Below are 22283 nucleotides of genomic sequence, written 5' to 3' on the forward strand. Positions count from 1 at the left end.
GACTGCCTCTTGGTCCAAGTATAGGTTTCACATTAGCACGATTAAATGTTCTGGGATTCCCATTTGTCTCACAGTCAGCCACAGTTTGTTATGGTCCACGCAGTCAAACGCCTTTGCATAATCAATGAAGCACAGATAGACATTCTTCTGGTATTCTCTGCTTTCAGCTAAGATCCATCTAATATTAGCTACAATATCTCTAGTACCATGACTCCTTCTAAACCCAGCCTGGACTTCTGGCAATTCTCTGCTGATGTGCTGTTCCAGTCGTTTTTGGATAATCTTCAGTAGAATCTTGCTTCCACGTGAAATCAATGATATCATTCTGTAGTTTCCACACTCTGTTGGGTCACCCTTCTTTTGAATGGGAACAGATATAGATCTCTTCAGATTTCTTGGCACAACTTGGTGAGCACATCCAGGGCAGCATCTGTTAGCTGAAATATGTCAATTGGTATATCATCTATTCCTGGGGCCTTATTTTTTGCTATATCCTTCAAAGCGGCTTGAACTTCTTCCTTCATCACCATAGGCTCTTGCTCAAATGTTATTTCATTAAATTCTTCTGTATTACAAAATTTTATTCTCAAAAGTAAAGGTTTCCCCAGAATCCTCAGCATATCAAATGAAGAGTGATAATTAATGCTAAAAACAAACAAACAAAAAAAGTACCAACTAGGCCAAGATGATTTACTTCAATTCCATTTTGAACCATGTAGCCCAGCACTGGAAATACAGTAGGCTACTGGGGACTTCTTTCTTTTTTTAAACATTTTGTTAGAAGAATAGGCATTCTGCTTTGTGGTAAACAAAAAAGCTTTGGTACTAACCATTTTTTTATACACCTGTTTCTTAATACTTTTTCAATCCCTTTAAGCACTTGATCTTGTTTATATTATCAATGTCAATACTTCATCATTTCTCATTCAACATATTTTGTTTTTTAATGCCATTATGTGCCAATCTAGAGATAAAACAAAGAAAAATATCAGAGAAACTTAAGTTTACATTTTGGACTTTCAGAACACTACTTTTAATAAATTTTCTATCTTATATTATTTATTGTATAAGTCCCTTTTCTCATAATTTTTCTTATAGAAACATTATAAAATCCCCTCACTGTGATATACATTTTGTTTTCCATGGAAAATGGAAAAGAGAGAGGGAGGATTGTAAACTTTCTCACACATGGCCAACATAAGAAAGTCCAACTGATAGCACTTATAATTCAGAGATAGAAGTCTGGGGGAAAAACTCTATAATGCACATTTCTTATTAACAACTAGTACAACTAGACTAGAGTATGTCTTGATGTAATATAGCAACAATATTAATAAGTCATAGCCCAACATGTAATTTTTTCATGACTCCTTGATTATCTGGGGTTTGCTTTAGTTAATGCTGGAGGGCCCAGATGACATCTTCTGCTTCAAATTCTGCCCCAGTGACCCCAATATCATTGCTGGAGGCTGCATAAATGGACAGGTACTTACTGGATTTTTTTCAGCTAATTATTAATTCAGATAACATTCTATAATGGGTTTTAAGTGGTGGGGTTTTTACCTAGGAATTCAATTAGACAGAAGAAAGGAGCACAGCCTTTGTGCTGTTTATCAAGCCAGGAACTAGGGCATAAAGCTGTTACTTAGACCTGGTATCAGTGCTGGGAAAGCTCACAGGCTAACCCCACTTTATAACTGGAAATGCACAGTCAGGTCTTGTTGGTTTGTGTTTCTGGGGTAGGCCTACACATTTGCATAAGACTACATGGGGGAGAAAAGCCACAGTATTAACAACTGTTTGACAAGAGAGTTAAGAATCTTCTAAAATTTCCTTATAGGTAGATACAGTTAGGAGATGGTTCAGAACTTAAATAGAAATTCACCAGAAACAGAAATATGTCATTCAGTATACTTGTATTTAACTAATACTTACGTTTACAGATAAAAATCTCAGACTATCTGGAAGGATAGTTAAATATGAGCCTATGTATATACCAGTTGCCATTGAATCAATTCCAGCTTACAGCTACCCATGTGTATCTGAGGAGACTGACACTTCATAGGGTTTTCAGTGGCTACTTTTGGAAAATAGGTCACCACGCTATTCTTCTGAGGTACCTCTAGGTGCACTCACATCTCTTATCTTTTGACTAATGCCGAGCATTAAGTATTTGCAACACCAAGGAACTTCTGTTCAGTTAAATAGAAGCTATACTTTCCCAACTTCTTGGACAGTTATGCATTTGAGCATAACACTCTGGAGAACAGACTGTTTCTCAACGAGTCCAACGCACCCCTTCCACTCATGGCACGTTCTCAAAGACAGGAAGAACTCTTCCCAAAGCAGAAACTTCGTTCAGAAATTACATGATGTTTTTCTGACACTTAAATGGTTACTAATGGGAAAAAGATTTGCTGATCTGGCCCGTAAAGATTTAGAATCTAAATCTTTAGAATCCGGAAATATTTAGAGTCTGGCGTAAGGGCCAGTTCTGTCCTGTCCTCTTGGATTGTGATGAGTCAGAATTAGTGCAATGGCATACATTGTTTCCTAGCGTGAACAAAATCATTGAACTGCTGGAAATATTTTAATAATAAAGAAAATATTCTTTTTTCTATTGACTTTAAAAATTGCAGTAGGGTAGTTGATGTACTCAAGATGTAGGGTAAATTCAAGGTGATTAAATTAACAATTTTATTATCATTTACTGCCTATTAGCTATTTCCTGAAAATAGTGCTATTATCACATTTATTTCTGTTTTAGATTGTCTTGTGGGATATAACAGCACATGCAGATCGCATAGAAAACATTAAGACTGGTAGTACTAGGAGCAAAAAAAACACACTCAAGGTGAGCTTTTCATAACCTTTTACTTCCAGGTTTGTTCCATTTAAGAATTTATATCTCTGAAAACAACGACAAGATATCATGTTACCCCAGTAAGAATAGCAAAATTTAACAGGACAGTAAACAACAAATGTTGGCGAGGTTGTTGAGAAATTGGAACCCTTATTCACTGTTGGTGGGAGGGTAAAATAGTGCAACCACTATGGAAAGCAGTATGGCGCTTTCTCAAAAAATTGCAAATAGGCTTCACACTAAGAATGGAGCCGGAATAGGGGACACCCTTGTGGCAGCTGCAGAAGTTGCCAACCGAGCAGGGCCTGCAGCTACTTGGCAAAATAATTGATGGTATATGTGGCCAGACTTACGCTCTCCACCAGAATTATCAAAGTGTATGGGCTTCGAATGAATGGACACATGTTCTCGAGGATGTGACCACATTTTTCAAAGTGGTAGTGGGTAGGAACTTACCTAATGAAGAGGTGTCTCAACAGTTGAATAAATTGAATTCACCTCATGAGAAGCTCCCATGAAATGCTTGAAAATTAGAAAAGTTGAAATCAGGCAGACTCTATTAGGAGAAATAGTTGACATTTCCTCTGCACAGCTTCAGGATTTTGATTGGCAGTTGAAGCTTGTATTTTTTAGTGACAAGACCTGCTACACTACAAATGCTACTTGTGAACCTTCATCTCGATGTGAAAGAAAATGGTGAAGTCAAACCATATTCTGTTGAAATGAATAAAGAAGAGCTGCAGAATCTAATAAATTCTTTGGAAGCAGCTAATAAGGTGGTCCTACAATTCAAATAACTAGAAATGAAGAATATCAGTGTTAAAATATTTCACTGCTACAGCTGACACTGTGGAGTGAATACTGTGTTTTCAGAAAACCTGCCATGTGTTATGCCAAGCCGAGAGGGGAGAGTGATGAGATCACCAAGATAAAGACTTATCAACTTCCCTAAAGAACAGGAAATTACATGCTTGTCGGAAAATGCGTAAAAAATGAAGTAAAGATGAGAAAACTGTAGAAGCAGTTTGTATTTTCATAATGACTGGCTTCTTTTATTTAATATTTGAGAAATCTTTGTAGATATACAGTTTAATACTAAAAGCTAAAAATAGATTCTACTGATATGTAAACAAAAAAAGCACAAATATACTTGAATATTGTCTAACAGCAAGGAAATGTATTATATAAATACTAATTTGTGATATTTTTTAAAATAAACTTTAAAAGAGTGTGAACTACATATGTATAAAACACAGGTGGTTCCTCATTTTTCTCATATTTCAAAGGAAATTGTATATAACTTAAAATTTATTTGAGAAAGAAACTCTTAGATGTGAAAAAATAGATTTGTGTAATAATTCTATATGCATGAATTCTAGAAATGAGAATCTTTTAATGGAACACCAGAAAGATAAATGAAAATGACAGCTAATTATTAATTTCTGTCTAGTCAGGAAAACATATTCTAATTAAAAGAATAAATATTTTTTTAAAAACCTTGCAAATATGATTAGATATTATTCTCATGACATGAGTCCAGAATGAAGGCTGCATAGTGGAGTGGACTTGGGGGGAGGGATTGTATAACAATGAAAGAAATTTTTTTTTTTACTTTTCAAAGAGAAGAACAACAAACTGGAGGGTGGGCAGGGAGAAAAGTGTAACAATGAATGAATGGAAATCCAAAATCTCTGTAAATTTTCATTTAAATTAATAATAATTTTTAAAAAGGGAAAAAAAGTTGCAAATAGAAATACCATTTGACCCAGCAATTCCACTACTGGGAATATACTTAAAGAAACTAGAATTGCCAGCCAAGCAGATATATGCACACCCATGTTTATTGCCACTTTTTTCACAATAACAAAGAGTTGGAAAAAGCCCAAGTGCTCATCAACAAACAAATGGAGAAGCTATGGTATATTCATACAATGGAATACTATGCTGCATTGAAAAACAAGGAACTCATGAATTATTATAGAAAATGGGCGACTCTGGAGGACATTATGCTGAGTGAAATATCTCAGTCACAAAAAGACAAATATGGCATAATTCCACTGTTATAAAACAGGACTGACATGGGGGCTAGGGAGAAACTAAGAAAAGATGGGATAAATAATGTACATGGCATTGAAACAGACGAAGGAGAGAACTGTATAAAAGGAATATATTATTAGGTATTATTGGCATGAGAAGAGTCCAGAATGAGAGCTGCATAGTAAAGTGGTCTGGGGTACGGGTGGGGGGTGGTGTCTGTATAACAATGAAAGAACTTTTTTCACCAAGAAAAAAGCTATCTAGGGGTTAGGGGTCAGGGAGGAAGATGCTCACCAATGAACAATTAGAAACCCAAGTTTTTTATAAACTTTAATTAAATTCTCAATAAAAAAAGAATTTATATCTCTGTATCTATCTATTATTGTTGTATCTATCTATGCATGTATTCTTAAGAGATCCATATTTGTTCCCATTTATAACAGAAGTTATCTAACAGAATGTGAGAATTATCAGACCACAACATTAATATAACTTTCAGGAAGAGTATTTCTGAAGATCATCAAAACATGCCTAGAACAGTACATCAATTGAAAGGAAACTGACAGACATTAAAGCTGAATTTAGAAAAGGCTGTGGCACCAGAGATATCATTGCTGATGTTAGATGGATCGTGGCTGAAAGCAAAGAATACCAGAAGAATGTCTATCTTTGTTTTATTGACTACACAAAGACGTTTGACTGTGTGGATCATAACAAACAAAGTATGAGTAACATCAAAAAGAATGGGAATCAAAGAATTCTTAATTGTGCTATGTGAAACCAAGAAGCTGTTGTCTGAACAGAGCATGAGAACACAGCATTATTTAAAATCAGGAAAGGTGTGCTTCAGGACTGTATCCTTTCTCCATACCTATTCACTATGTATAATGGGCAAATAATCTGTGAAGCTGCACTCTGTGAAGAAGAATGTGGCATCAGGATCAGAGGAAGGCTCATTGGCAGCCTGCATTATTCAGGTGGCACAACCTCTCTCTCTCTCTGCTTGTTTTTCTCTCATTATCTTTTGTAAAATGGGAAATGATGGAAGCCACATCCCAGGAAAACTCCCTACCTTGGATCAGGGCTGTAATCTGATTAGGAGAGTTGATATTGAAACAGCTGATCAGATCATGAGGGATAATGATTTGCTAACTCTATATGATCTCTTTACATAACGGCAAAGCCACTGAGAATCATGCCCCAGCCAAGTTTACACATATTTTAACATATAACTGCATGATAAGAGCTATGACTTTTATACAACCTTTTTCAATGAGACAGTTCAACCCATACCAAGTAGAAATAATGAATAAAATATTAATTTTAATATTAATAAAATATCAGTACTCTCCATGTAGGACTCAGCTGTCTTTTAATTTTTCCAGCCCATATTTCTCCTTGAACCAGATAGCAATAAAGAAGCAATGTATATCAGACACTGTGCAATCTCTTCAATAGAAAATGGACATAAGAAAGTAATTACAGATATACATTGGCTGTCTGACACATTTGAGGTAAGTATTGATGGCTTGACACTTTCTCCTCCTTTATTATAAAAGTATTTCTAAAATACTTTGTTGAAAGAGAATATTTAATTTCTCTTTACCAATTCCTTTATATGCTAAATCAATATCTGAATTGGGTATGAGAATAAAGCCCATCTCTTGGGTTGGATCATGCATAACCACTAAAAATATTGTTGGAATCAAAATTAATCCAATAGAGTAAGAAAGAAGATAAAAATTTTATATATAAAAATAAAAGGAAACTATATTACACTCTTAGCATTCCTAGATTTAAAATTAGTGATCTCAGCTATTTGTTGGAAGGCTATCCTTAAGATCAGTGATATACAGTAACGTGTGATTGTACTGAGGTACTGTCTTGAGGTAAGTGTGCTTTACAGGTGAAAACTTGTTAACCAATAAGTGAGCCATGCTGACAGACAGCCTCATGTTTACCTTTCAGTGTGACCCCTTGCTTCCTGACTGTAAACTCATAAAAGGTAGTGGTCGTGACTGTTAGAACTAGTAAAGCTTTCAGATGGTTTCTTTAAGGAGACCAAGAGTCTATTGTGAACTCTGAAGAACTAACAAGTGAGAATATAAAAGGATGGTTTTAAAAACTAGAATTAGGTGATTAGCACTACTGTCTGTCCAAATGTATTATGTGAAACAACAGTAATTTTAAAGTAATAATGGATCAAAATAGTGCAGCTATATGAAAATTTAATACAATATAAGAGGAAGAACTCTATTTTAACCAACAAGTCATATCATCAAAAAGTTTATTTTATGTGGATTATAAGTTTAAATTTACTGACTTGAATTATTTGGAAGAAGTGGCATCCACTTCCCAAATAACATGCCTCTGGAAACCCCGTAACTTTGATAAATTTAGTTAGTTGTAGAGGGGCTTCAAGCCTTTTGTTCATAGGGTCGCTATGACTCGTGCTTGACTCAAAGACAATCAACAACAACAACTTAAATTATAAAAAAAAATAGCACATCAGAATAGAAATTCCGATTTGTGGAATAGGATTAAGTTTTTGCAAGATGTCACAAAAGATTAGGTTGACAGATGCAAAATATCCATGTGAGAATTTCTAAACCAAAAGGCAAATTTTATTTTACCTGTTTTATTTTAAAATAATACCCCATATTAGAAAAGATGAGGTATATTGTGTATACTGCACTGAAACAGATGAGGGAATGAATAATTTAAAAGCGATGTATGATAGGGCATTATGGTTATCACAAGAGTCCACAATTACTGTTGCGTAGTGGAATGTACTTGGGGCGGTGGGAGGGGTGCAGGGGGTGGCGGGAAGGGATTGTGTACCAGGGAAGGAGTGTTTCTTTTACTTTTGAAAGAGAGTCGTGAACTGAGGCGGGAGGGGCTGGGCGGGGAGAGAAGTGCAGCAATGAATGAATGGAAATCCAAATTCTCTGTAAATGTTCATTAAAATGATTTAAAAAAAAAAGGATGAGGTAGTGAAATTGGTAAGCTCTGCGGTGGCTGCTGCTGCTGCTGCTGCAAACTCTGCCACCTGGTAACTCTTCCTCTCCCCCCCAGCCAACCTGCCTCCGCTCCTTTCTGCTTTGGACATTTATACGCATCTTATTAGTTATCCTTTTATTTTTACAATAATGGTTTTATGCAGTATTAGTCTTTATGAGATTGAGTTAGTTCACCCAACTTAATACTCTCTAGCCTTTCTCGTGTTATATAGTATTTTTTAAAATCATTGCTCCTGATTGCTGCATATTCTGTCGTGTGAATGTACCACAATTTCTCAATCCATTATTTTGTTGATGAACATTTGGGTTGTTCCCATGTTCTCGCTATTGTGAATAGTGCTACTGTGAGCATTGGTGTATAAAACCTCATTTATGTCTTGGTTCCTCAGGGTATATTTTTAGCAGTGGAATAGCAGAGTCATATGGAATTTCTATGTTCAGTTTTTTGAAGAAATGTCAAACTGTTGTACCAGTTTACAATCCCACCAACAGTGTATGTGAGTTCCTGTCTTGCTACTTCCTCTCCAACACTTATATTACTTGCTGTCCTGTTAAGTTTTGCCACTGTTAGAAGGGTGAGATGGTATATCATCGTGGTTTTGATTTGCATTTCTCATTGCCAGTGATTTGAGCATTCCTTCATTTATCTGTTGACCACCTGAATATCTTTCTCTGTGAAAAGTCTTTCCATGTCTTTTGCCCATTTTGTAATTGTGTTATCAGTCTTTTTCTTGTGGAGGCCCAGGAGTACTCTGTAAACTTTCATTATGAGACCCTTGTATGAGATTGCCAAATGTTTGGGGTTGTTTTGTTTTGTATTTTTATCCAGGTGGTAAGTTTTCTTTTCACCCTATTGGAATAAGTTTTTGATGCACACAAGGGCTTAATCTTTAGAAGGTCCCGTCCACAGATGTTATCCTTTCCTGCCTGTGTATTTCTGACTGTATTTGATAACCTATTTATACCATAGGGTAGGCTTCTAATTTTTTCCAATTTTGTCTCTTATGATATTTATGGTTTGGGTCATTATCTCTAAATCTCTAATTCACCTGAGTTTATTTTTGTGTATGATGTGAGATGTAGATCCTGTTTAAGCTTTCTACAGGAGCAGTTCAGTTTTGCCAGCACTATTTGTTGAAGACATACTATTCTTTATATAGTCCAACTTCTTGAATTCTTTACTTAGCATACATATTGAATAGGTGTGGCCTGAAAGGAGACAACCCTGACACATCTTTCCTGATCTTAAACTAGTCAGTGTTTCCTTGTTGTGTTCAGATCACTGCTTCTTGAATCTGTGGACAGGTTGCCTGTCTTCTGTGACACCCAACAAACCTCATCAGTGCCCCTGTTTTCATCCTTTCTCCTAGTTCTGTGTTCACTCCTTTCTTGCTGTTGAAGTCCTACCCTTGTTCACTACTGTGCTCATCAGTACTCATTTTAGATGGACAGAAGGGTTGGCCATATTTTCTGGTGACTCAGAGTGACACTTTGTTGCAAAGAATGTAACTTCATTTGAAAGCTAAATTGATTGGAATCTGGAGCCTTTTAGTGAAAATGGTAAAATACTCAGCTAGCAGTTGGAAGCAGGAGTGGCATCCACTTCCTAAACAACATGCCTCCAGAAATTCTATGAACTTTGATAAATGTCGATAGTTGTAGAGGGACTTCAGACCTTTTGTTCATAGGGTCACTATTAGTTGTGCTCGACTCGATGGCAATCAACAACAAGTAGTGGGAAGATCGATTGTTTGCATCCACCTTGGAGTGATTTGAAAGTCAGGTGTGGTCTTGAAAACCTTGTGAGGCACAACTTACTGTGGACATACATACAGGGTTGCCATGAGTTGAGGATATACTTGAAGATATACTTGGTTTGGTTCTCTGCACCCCACAGGGGTCATAAAACCTCCTACCAATCCTATGCATGTTTGCGGAATGCTATTTCTAATTCCTTAAATCATGGAACCGTCACTGGCAACAGTGCACCATTGGTATATTATTTAACACCAAGTCTCTTTTCTATTGACCTAATCTATTTAACAGCCACATAAACATTTCTGTTTGGCTCCACAGTTTGTTGTTGTTAGGTGCTGTGAGTCAACTGCAACTCATGGAGAGAGACCCTATAAACAACAGATCTGAACCTTGTGCTATCTGGCCTCTTCCTCATGATCTCTGTTATATTTGAACCCATTGTTACAGCGAATATGTCAATCCATCTTGTTACGGTCCTTTTCTCTCACTCTGATCCTCCACTTTCTCCAGCATGATGTCTTTACAAGGAATTAGCACAGAAAAGCTGAAAGAACCTACACATATGGTTGTTGTTTTTGTTGTTATGTGCTGTCGAGTCACCTGCAACTCATAGTGACTCTATGTACAACAGCCCCAAACCCTGCACTATGCTGTGCCAAACTTATTGTCTCTGACACACCTACCCCCATTACCACAGTCACTAAATCAATCCATCTCATCAAGGGTCTTCCTCTCTTGTGCTGCCCCTCCACACTTCCAAGCTTGACATCCCTCTGCAAGGACTTGTCCTACCTTGAAACATGTCCAAAGTCTGTCAGACAAAGCTTCAGAATTCTTGCTCCAAAGAACAGCCTGGTCTCACCCTCTCTAGGATAAACTTGTTTGTTCTCCTAGCAGTCCATGGTATATTCAATACTCTTATCCAGCACCACAGCTCAAAGGCATCAATTCTTCTTCTGTAGTCCCTACTCATTGTCCAACTTTCTAATGCATAGCAAGGAATTGCACATACTATTGTCTGGATCAGGTGTACCTTAGTCTCCAGTGTGACATCGTTGCTCTTCAGTACTCTGGTGACAGCAGATTTTCCAAAACACAATTTTTCTTTTAATCTTCTGTATGATGGTACCAAGAGTGTTGACTGTGGAGCCAAGCAAACTAAAGCTGTTAACAATCTCAATCTCTTCACCGTCTATCATGATGCTGCCAATTGGCCCAATGTTGAGAATCACTGTTTTCTTGATGTTGAGTTTCAATCCACATGGAAGGGTGCAGCAAACACTTCAGGTCCTCCTCACTTTCAGCAAGCAAGGTTGTGTCATCTGCATAATGCAGATTGTTCCAATCTTGATGCCACATTCTTCCTCATAGAGCCTAGCCTCCCAGATAATCTGTTCTGCATCTAGATTGAAAAGGTATGGAGACAGGAAACATCCCTGGAGTATGTTGTTGTTGTTAAGTGCCCTCGAGTCTCAGGCAACTCATAGTGACCCTATGAAGGAGAGTCCCCGAAGCTTGGGTGCCTTTTATCCTCTCTCCAGGTTCATAGGGTTGCCAGAGGCAAGCTATTATGGAAGTGGATGCCACTCCTCCTTCCAAGCTTGTTTTAATCGGGGAGCTCCACCCCACTCTCTGTCCGCATTGGGTAGCCAGCCATTAATGCATTTGACACATCAGTGTCACAGTGTTCAGCCTCACAGCAACCAAAGTGACCATGGTACAGCAATTTGTACACCAGGGCTATATGACCTAAAGGAATGTCTGAACAAAAACAATGAAAGATAGGCCTGAGGGCCGCAGATTAAAAGTCACCCACCTTTGGCTTGGTAGCATCGCTTTCTGTCCACTGGGCCAGCTGGTCTCTCTCTCTATGTTGATATTATTGTTGTTAAGTGCCGCTGAGTCTGGAGTATATCCTTCCCAATTTTGAACCATGCAGTGTTCTCTTGCTCAGTTCTAAAGACTGCTTCCTGGTCCAAGTACAGGTTTTGCAATAGCACTATCAAGTGTTCTGGGATTCCCATTCTTCTCAGAGTTAGCCACAGTTTGTTATGATCCACACAGTCAAACGACTTTGCACAGTCAATGAAACTCAGGTAGACATTCTTCTGGTGTTCCCTGCTTTCAGCTAACATTAGCTATAATAACCCTAGTACTACAGCCTCTTCTAAACTCAGCCTGCACTTCTGGCAGTTCTGTTAATAATAATTAAATTATGGTACAACATTTACATTGTTGTTGTTATAGTTGTTGTTATGTGCCATTGAGTCACCTGTGACTCATAGCAACCCTGTATACAACAGCTCTGAAACATTCCCTGTCCTGAGCCAGTCTCACTGACTCTGACACACCAACCCCCATTGCCCCAGTTACTGTATCAAGCCATCACATCCAGGGTCTTGCTCTCCTGCGCTATCCTCCCACCCTTCTGAGCATGATGTCATTTTCCAAAGACTGGTCCCTCCTGGCCACATGCCCAAAGTATGTGTGAGACAGAGCCTCAAAATCCTTGTCTTCAAGGAGAAACTTGGTTTCACACTCTCCAGGACAGACTTACTTGTTTCTTTGGCAGTCCATGGTATGTTCAAGACTGTTCTCCAGAACCACAACTCAAAGGCATAGATTCTTCTATCATCCTTAGTCATTGTTCAGCTCTCTAATATATAACAAGTAATTACAAAGACCATGGACTGGATCAGAAGCCCCTTAGTCTTTAGACTGATGACACTATTTTTCAGTACTCTTGAGAGGTCCCTGATAGCAGATTTTCCCAGTGTAATTCATCTTTTGATCTCCTTACTAAAAGAATGTTGATTGTAGAGCTTAGCAGGCTGTAATTGTTAACAGTCTCAATCTCTTCACCATCTATCATGATGCTGCCAATCTGCCCACTGGTAAGAATCTTTGTCTTCTTGAGGTTGAGCTTCAGTCCTTATTGAAGACTACAGTCCTTGACCTTCTGCAGCAAACACTTCATGTCCTCCTCACTTTCAGCAAGCAAGATTGTGTCATCTGCATAAAGTAGGCTGTTGATGAGTCTTTCTCCAATCCTGATGCCACATTCCTCATCATAAAGCCCAGCTTCCTGAGTGATCTGTTCTGCATATAACAGAAGAGATTGAAAAAGTATTTGAAAATTTGCTCAAGTAATCATAAATAATTTAAGTAATTGTATAATATCTCATCAACACTCTTGGCACCAGCAGCCAGGAAATTAAAAGATGTATTGCCATGGGAAAGTCTGCTGTTAGGGAACTCTCTAAAGTACTCAAGAGCAATGGTGTGTCTCTGGAGACAAAGGTGCGTCTGGTACAGGCCATGGTCTTTGCAATCACTTGTTATGCATCAGAGAGCTGGACAATGACCAAGGAGGATAGAAGGAGAATTGATGTTTTTGAGCTTTGCTGTTGGAGAAGAGTGCTGAAGGTGCTATGGGCTGCCAAGAGAACAAACAGATTCATCCTGGAGAGGGTTAAACCGGGCTGCTCCTTGGAGGCAAGGATTCTGAGACTTCGTCTGACATATTTTGGTCATGTTGTAAGGAGAGACCGGTCCTTGGAGAGGGACATCATGCTTGGGAGGGTGGAGGGCAGGCACAGAAGGGGAAGGCCCTCTGGGAGATGGATTGACTCGGTGACTGGGGCAATTGGGATGGGAGTGTCAGAGACAGTGTGATTGGCACAGGACAGAGAAGAGTTTAGAGCTTTTGTACATAGGGTTGCCATGAGTCGCAAGCGACTCAACGGCACATAACAACAACAACATAATATTTCATATAGTTATGAACTGTATTTCATATAGTTACTATATGAAATATACGACTATTTATAATTACGTGGGTAAATGTTCAAATTAGGTTGAAGGAAAATCTCAGGATAAAAATATTACACGCATTGTCAGTAAAGCTATGTCAAAATTGTATGAAAAAGGATTAGACTAGAATATATGACAGAATTATGTTTTATCTTAAAAATCTGTGCAAACTTTTTATAAAAATTAAAGGTTCAAAGAATAAGAATAAAAGTACTTAAAGTTATGGGAACATATTATTGCAGATAAACATTTGTTTTAATTTTCAAAATTTTTATTTTAACTTTACATTTATTTTCTGTTTGTTTGTTTATTTAATAATAGATTAACAGGACAGGTACTGTCTTTGAGAACCGAAATGAAATATGCTGTCAACTTGTAACATGTTCTGCAGATTGGTATGTTTTATTTTAATTGTGTTTAAATTTAACCATGTTCCTAAAATTACCATCCTCTCACCTTTAAAGAATCTTTACTATCGTAGTGATAAAAAATCTGCACTGCCAACCCCAAAGTTACACGGTTTTAATTCACCAGCTGCTTCTCAGAAGAAAGATGGGCAATCTCCTCTCTCTGATAACCCACTAGAGAGACAGCTATGAGTCAGTTCTAACTACAACATATAACAACCACAACATCCTAATCAAACGTCCTATAATTAAAGGACAAAGTGTTATAGATTGTTAATGATTTTAAAAATATTTGCAGATGTATAAATATATTATCAAAAGAAGAATTAGCTTTTATGATTGATAAAACTGTATAGTTTTATCATAGTTAATCCAATTCTTTATATTCTCATATTTATACATTTATGATAATGCTGTTCATATTCAAGTTTAATTCATAATCATAAATATGTATAACATTCAATTGGGAGAACCTTTTTTTGGGGGTGGGAGAACCTTTTTATATTTTCATCATATCCAGGCAAAAGGTAAGAAACTCTGGTGACGTAGTGGAAAAGAATTCAACTGATAGCCAAAAGGTTGGTGCTTTGAACCCCTACACAGGAAAAAAATGAAGCAATCTGCTTCCATAAAGATTTACAGCCTTGGAAAATATGGGCAGTTCTGTTCTGCCATGTATGAACACTCTAGATCAACAAAGAGATAATAAATAAACTCCTAACAGAAACAAAGTTGGACAATGACTAGGGAGGATAGAAGGAGAATTGATGCCTTTGAGCTGTGGTACTGGAAAAGAGTATTGAATGTACCATGGACTGCCAAGAAAACAAACAGATTCATCCTGGAGAGGGTTAAATCAGGCTACTCCTCGGAGGCAAGGATTCTGGGGCTTCGTCTGACATACTTTGGACATATTGTAAGGAGGGACAGGTCCTTGAAGAGGAACATGATGCTTGGGAGGGTGGAGGGACGGCACAGGAGGGGAAGACCCACTATGAAGTGGATTGATTCAGTGACTGAGATGGGAGAGTCAGAGGCAGTGCGATTGGCACAGGACAGAGCAGAGTTTAGGGATGTTGTACATAGGGTCGCTATGAGTTGCACGCGACTCGACAGCACATAACAACAACTACAGAAACAACAAAACACCTCTGATTTCACTGGAAAATTGTACCAAATATTCACAGGAGAGCTCACAACAGTACTCCTGAGATGATTTCAGAGTAGAGAAAAGAAGGAATATTCCCAAATTATTTCTGCACGGTCAACATAACCCTGACAGCAAAGCCAGGTAAAAATAACAAAAAAAGGAAAATCACACACCAACTATATTCCTTTTAAGTATAGACTCAGAATTATTTCAATGGCATTGTTTCTGTAGCCATGAAAGCTCAATGAGTCCCTGAAACTATTCAGAGACAATATTTGTTTTCTTTTAATCGAGATTTTATTGTAAGTTTATAAAGAACTTGGATTTCCATTCATTCACTATTGCACATTTTCTTCCCTGCCCTTCTCTCCCCCCACCCCAACCCCAGAGATAATATTAAACCTTAAAATTATTCTCTGGTATTTTCTTAAAACCAAAAAGTCGTCAAGTTATCTGTAAAAATGTCTGCTTTGAGCCTAGTGTGCTTTTTTTAAAAATGAAGTTATTATTTTATACTGGTTTACTTACAATGTTCTTGTACATTGTTTTTACACCAGATCTTTCCCACTTCCTTTACCCAGCCCTCCTTCCACCCATCAAATTGTGCAACCCTATGATTAATACCCCACACCTGCACCACCTGCTCACAATCACACCTCTGCTCCCACCCTCTCTGTCTTGGATTCTTAAACACATTCTACAATAATTCTTTTAGTCAGTATTTGTCCTTATGGGATTGAGTTGGTTCACTTAGCATAATGTTCTCCAGTCCCTTCCAAGTTAGGTTGTAATTTATAGAATCATTGCTCCTGTTTGCTGCTTAGTATTCCATTGTGTGAATGTACCATAATTGCTCCAAACATTCAACTGTGGTTGGGTATTTAGGCTGTTTTCATGTTCCTGCCATGGTGAATAATGCTGCTATGAATATTACTGTACATAGTTCACACCATACACAAAAATTAACTCAAGGTAGATCAGAAACCTGGGAGTAAAGCCCAAAACCATAAAGGTCATCGGAGACAAACTGGGATCAAGCTTGGATGGATAGTCTATGCTATAAAAAAACTGTCAAATACAGTTAGAAATGCACGATCTGAAGAGTATACAATTGATGAACTGGATCTTCTAAAGATTAAGTCCCTGTGTGCATCAAAAATATTTTCCAACAGATTGAAAAAAAACCCTACAAACTGGAAAAAACCCAAAACATTTGGCAATATACAAGGGTCTCATAATGAAAGTTTAATATGATTGATAAGCTAATTACAAAATGGGCAAAAGACATAGATAGACTTTTCACCGAGGAAAATATTCAGATGGCCAACAGACACATGAAGAAATGCTCCAAATCACTGGTAATAAGAGAGATGCAAATCAAAACCACAATGAACACCATCTCACTCTAGTCGCAGTGTCAAAATTTAACAGGACTGCAAGTAATAAATGTTGGAGAGGATGTGGGGAGATAGGAACTGACATACACGGTTGGTAGAATTGTCAAATGGCACAACCACTCCGGAAGGCATGTGGCATATCCTTAGAAAACTGAACATAGAAATTCCATATGACCCAGCTTGGACTATACCCTGAGAAATTGAGAAATTAGGCACAAACGGAGACTTATACACCAATGTTAATAGCAGCGTTATTCACCATCACAAGAACATGGAAACAGCCCAAATGTCCAAACACAATCGAATGGATTGAGAAATTATGGTACAGTCGCACAATGGAATACTGCACAACAAACAGGGACAAAGATTTTGTAAATTACAACCTAACTTGGGAGGAACTGGAGAGCATCATGCTAAGTGAACCAACTCAGTCTCATAAGGACAAATACTCTTGTAAGACCATTACTGTAGAATGGGTATGAGGATCCAAGGCGGGGGGCAGAATAGAAGGGTGAGGATGAATGGGCATTGGGGGGGTATTAATCATAGGATCACACAATTTGATGGGGTGAAGGAGAGAGGTGGGAAAAGGAGATGGGAAAGATCCAGTGTGAAAAACAATGTATATGAACTTTGTAAGTAAACTAGTATAAAATAAAAATTTTATTTAAAAAAAATTAAAAATATATATACATATATACTTCAATTTTTTTAGCACAATATGTTTTTGGGATCTCAGACCACAGAAAACTCTAACCCCACAGACAACAGAGAAAAAGAAGGAAGAAACTATTGAAATTCCTTCGGATATACCATCTACTTTTTTCCACCTTGATCTCACCTGGAAACCTTTTGCTAAGGTAAGTAATATGATGGTGGGATTCACAGGTACTTTGCACAGGCAAAGCAATCTGAGGGAGATAAAGATGAAGGCAGAAAGGTAAATCCCACAGGGAGGCTATGTGGAAATAATCTTTCTTGTATGTTCTCCCTAAAGATAAAGCTGTCTAAAGGTGAAACAAGTATAGACCACTGCCCAATCAAGTTAGGCCTGAATGAAGACCATCTTGTTTACAAATCACAAGGTAATTACCTTTGCTTTATTAGAAAGTCATTTAAGAAAAAAAGTCATTTAATGGTTTGAGTATCCGTGGCTTTTCATGTCTAAGGTGAATTGTTTGCTATGATAGTCCCATTTGTAAATGGTATCAAGAAATCTTTATTATTAGCCCCATGCTCTAACGACCTAAGCTAAGCAGTCACAACTGTTGTATCAAGAAATCTTTTCGCTGTCTGTTCACTGGCAACAAACAGTGACACCGTTATGGGGGCAAGCACAACAGAGACACACCACTCCAGCAGAGGATCAGAGAGTCAATGCAGCTCAATTTTATTGGGGACTGCAGGGCACTTATATATGAACAAATAAACAGGAAAACAAGATAGTGTGAGCTTGCAGATGCAGGACATGTGGATTGGATAGGACAACCTCAGCCTTATAGGGACCACTCCCAGCTCAACAAATGCGGCAGCCGTCTTCCCAGGTGGCAAGCTTTCTCCGGCTGGTACAGCCAAACACACGGGAGCTTTCTCTACCCCGCATTAAAGGCCATTGGGAGGCTTGCACTTATCCAGAGCTTAGGCGATCTGTCCTGGCCAGAGGCCCTCCCATCCTCCCCAACATTCCCCAGCAAAATCTTCACTATGGAGCTTTATCATAGCTATAGATAGGGAAGATCTGGTCCATAGGGACATATATTGCTAAGCCCACTAGGGGCTCCTAGGAGAAAAAATATGTAATCCACCGGTATGTGCTTTACAGCCTTCTGAAAAGCCACTGGAAGGTCAGCTGTGGCTGTCAGTGAGGTTTGATAATAGCTATGATGGTGTCTGGTGGTGAGTCCATAGCGAGCTGCACTGCTGACCCGAAGGCCCATCTCTGGCAGTTGGAATCCACCAGCAGCTCCACATGAGAAAGATGCTTGTCTCCCGCTTTTCTATTTGCAGCCTCAGAAACCCTGTGAACAGTCATAGGAATCATAACTGACTCTAAAACAATGAGGTTTTTTTTATCATAGCTGTTGGGGCCTAGGTGGTATAAAAGGTTGGCAGTTCAAGTCTACCCAGAAGTTTCAAAGACGAAAGTCCTGGCAAATTCCTTTCATAAAAATTACTGTGATGAAGACCTCATGTTAAAAAAAAAAAAAAAGCAAGAAAGAATGTAGAATCACTGAATTGTTATAGACATTTTCAAAGCAGTCAAACACTAAAATATTATATGTAACTATTCCTTATTTCTTTGCATTCCAGAGAAATTCAAGGAGGATTTTTTTCCCCTCTACTTTTTCTTTGCTATGATTGTTGTTGTTGTGTGCTATTGAGTCAGAACTGACCCACAGCTGACTTTCCAGCGGGTTTTCAGAAGCAGTGACTCTCGGAGGAGACTACTCATCCTTCTCTCGGTGGAGCAGCTAGTGGATTGGAATTGCCGGCCTTTGAGATTGTAGCACAGCTTCTTACCACCAGGCTGCCAGAGCTCCAAGGACTTTATGATTACTGATAACATTGAGCTCCAGCCATATAGGTTCAGGTCTGTACTCATGCTGTCGTTAGAAGCCTTCAAATCAACTATGACTCATAGCCCCCTGTGCACAACATACCTGAACCTTGTCCTGTCCTGCTCCATCTTCACCATCCCTTACAAGCTTGAGCCATTGAGCAGCATGTCGTCACTGTGTCAATCATCTTGTTGAGAGTCTTTCTCTCACCCTCCATCTTTCCTAATATGAGGTTTTTTCTCAAGGACTGCTCCCTCATGACAAAATGACTAAAATATATCAGATGAGGTTTCACTGTCACTGCCTCTAAGAGGCACTGGGCCTGCACCTCTGCCAAGAAAGACATTTGTTCTTTTGGCAGTCTGTGGGATATTCAATACTCTTCTTCAACACTACAGCTGAAAGGCATCAATTCTTCTTCTGTCATTCTTGTTCATTGTTCAACTTCAGGTGCACAATAGTCTCTCAACTCTTTTTCTTTAGCACTTTGGAGAGGTCCTCGACTCAAAATTTTGCCAATGCAGTACATCTTTTAATTTCTTAACTGCTGCCACACTGTGTGTTGATTGTTACTAACAGCTTCAATCTTTTCTCTTTATATCATGATCGCTGTGGACCCAGTGGAGAAGATTTCTGTTTTCTTGATTCTGAGATGTAGTCCATCTTGAAGGCTGTAGTAGTTGATCTTTTGTAGTAAATTTTTCAAATTTTGCTCACCTTTCAGTAAGCAGTGTTGTATTGTCTACATAACGTAGATTGTTGATGACTCTTCCTCCAATCCTGATGACACATTTTTCTTCATATAGTCTAGCCTCTCAGCGATTTCCTCATTTCTCAGTGCAGATTGAATAGGTATGGAGAAAAGAAAGCCCTGATGCACACCTTTCCTGATTTTAAATGCTGTGATGTTCCTTTTGGACAACTGTTTCAGGGTCTATGTAAAATTTTGCCTGAACACTTTTAAGTGCTTTGTGATTCCCGTTAATATTATCCATTATTATATTATGATCCGCACAGCCCAATGCCTTTGCATAGTCCAGAAAACACAAGTAAACATCTTTCTGGTATTCTCTGCTTTCGGTCATGATCCATCTGACTTCAGCAATGATATCCCTAGTTCCATGTTCTTTTCTGAATCAAGTTTGAATTTCTGAGGACTCCTTGTCAATGCCAGAAGCTCTATAAATAACAGGACAGTTACTTGTACTTTCATGTATTTAATAGGTTGCTCATAAAATGCTTATTTTATGCTTATCAGAAGTCTTATTTTGTTCAATCAGTTCCTAAAGGGATTGGACATACATTTTCAGGTTCTCACTCAAGGCCGTCGTTGGTCCTGTCCTTTATGTTGTAGGCAATTCCATTTGTCCTGGAGAGAAGTAAATCTTCCTTGGTAATCCCAGAGGTCTTGCTAACACATGCCCCTCTTGTCTCTAAGGGCAGCTGCTATAGCCATACCCTCCTTTCTGTTAGAAACACATGCCTCTTCTTGTGCTAACACAGCCTCTCTTGTCTCAAAAGCCAGCTACTGTGGACATGCCAGTTTTCTGACTTTGAAATCTAACTATGACATTTTAGAACTCCCTCAGACCCACTGCCAGCTATTCACCTAAGATGGCCAGACTTGAGCTGTTGACTGCTGATCACATTGTATTTACTGGTTCTCCTCGAATGGTGGATAACAAATCCACACTATTCTGTTTGCCTACCACATTCTCTCCAGGCCTGGGTTCAGCCCCAGTATCAATGTCTGGTAGCTTGTTGCCACCTAGTGGCCACAATCTACTCACCTCACTTTTTAAAAAAAAAAAATTTACTGTTTGTGCCTTTTTAGCAGTCATTTGGAGAAGTTCAAGGAGCTCGGATAGAGTAGGGTGTTCCATGTCGCCGTGCTAATTGATATGGTCAACTGTTTGAATCCACCAACATCTCCACAGAAAAAAGATGGTCAGTACCCTCCTGTAAAGGTTTACAGCCTCAGCCAATGGAAGGTCTCTGTTACATTGGAATTAACTCAACTGGCAGTAGGTTGGGTTTGGGTTTAAGAACTTCTGTGTTTATTTTGACAAACCCTTTGCTCTAAAGGGTTGCGGACTCCCTCTTTCTTATTGCCTTCTAAGGCTGTGTTGTAACTTTCTAAGCAAAGTAACATGGAAGGTAGGGATGTGGAGATCTCACACAGTCAGAGGGAATGACCAGCTATAAAATGTTTGTGCACCATTTCTGCAGCAATGATTACCTTTTATAAAAATATCCCTATGGTTAATGTGTTCTCCCTCACACACTCGCTCTTCCTCTCTCATTACATCAACTCAGGACCAACTCATAACTGACCCTCCAGCTGGTTTTCTGAGACTATAAAATGCACAGAATGAGATTGCTCATCTTTCTCCTATGCAGTGGCTGGTGGATTTGAACCAATAGAAGGGGAAGACCTTGGGGGTAGAATTTCAATTCCCTATGGACTACACAACCAGGGTTCCCCTATAGTTACAACAGCAAAAACATTTTCATAGGCCCAATTTATATTTATTAATATATTTATAAGGCTAACCACACTGCATGGTTCAAAATTGGGAAGGGTGTATGTCAGGGATGTGTCCTGTCTCCATACCTTTTCAACCTGTATGCAGAGCAGATTATCCGAGAGGCGGGGCTCTATGAGGAGAGGAGTGGCGTTAGGATTGGTGGACGATCTATTAACAATCTGCTTTATGCAGATGACACAACCTTGCTCCCTGAAACTGAGGAGGACCTCATGCACTTACTGCAGAGGGTTAAGGACTACAGCCTTCAAAATGGACTGAGGCTCAATGTCAAGAAGACAAAAATTCTCACCACTGGACCAATTGTTAGCATCAGGATGGATGGCGAAGAGATTGAGATTGTTCACAGCTTCAGCTTGCTCAGCTCCACGGTCAACACTTTTGGCACCAGCAGTCAGGAAATCAAAAAACGTATTGCGACGGGAAAGTCTGCTGTTAATGATGTCTCTAAAGTACTCAAGAGCAACGGTGTCTCTCTGGAGACTAAGGTGCACCTGATACAGGCCATGGTCTTTGCAATCACTTGTTATGCATCAGAGAGTTGGACAATGACTAGGGAGGATAGAAGGAGAATTGACACCTTTGAGCTGTGGTGCTGGAGAAGAGTATTGAATGTACCATGGACTGCCAAGAAAACAAACAGATTCATCTTGGAGAGGATTAAACCAGGCTGTTCCTTGGAGGCAAGGATTCTGGGGCTTCGTCTGACATACTTTGGACATGTTGTAAGGAGA

At 38.7% G+C, this 22283-nt stretch overlaps 1 protein-coding gene across 1 annotated transcript in view; it reads left to right on the forward strand.

The window, feature by feature from the left end:
* WDR63 (WD repeat domain 63) overlaps positions 1-22283 on the forward strand; it is a 103253-nt gene that overhangs the window by 43402 nt on the left and 37568 nt on the right. Inside the window, exons 7-12 of the mRNA XM_006898379.1 lie at positions 1396-1485; positions 2768-2854; positions 6286-6414; positions 13813-13886; positions 17161-17305; positions 17443-17530. Of these exons, the coding sequence (XP_006898441.1) occupies positions 1396-1485; positions 2768-2854; positions 6286-6414; positions 13813-13886; positions 17161-17305; positions 17443-17530 (613 nt within the window). The remainder of the gene's footprint in view (positions 1-1395; positions 1486-2767; positions 2855-6285; positions 6415-13812; positions 13887-17160; positions 17306-17442; positions 17531-22283) is intronic.

The sequence above is a fragment of the Elephantulus edwardii genome, unplaced genomic scaffold, assembly GCF_000299155.1.
Source record: "Elephantulus edwardii isolate Elephantulus edwardi_28Jun2011 unplaced genomic scaffold, EleEdw1.0 scaffold00227, whole genome shotgun sequence".
In the NCBI taxonomy this organism is placed as follows: domain Eukaryota; kingdom Metazoa; phylum Chordata; class Mammalia; order Macroscelidea; family Macroscelididae; genus Elephantulus; species Elephantulus edwardii.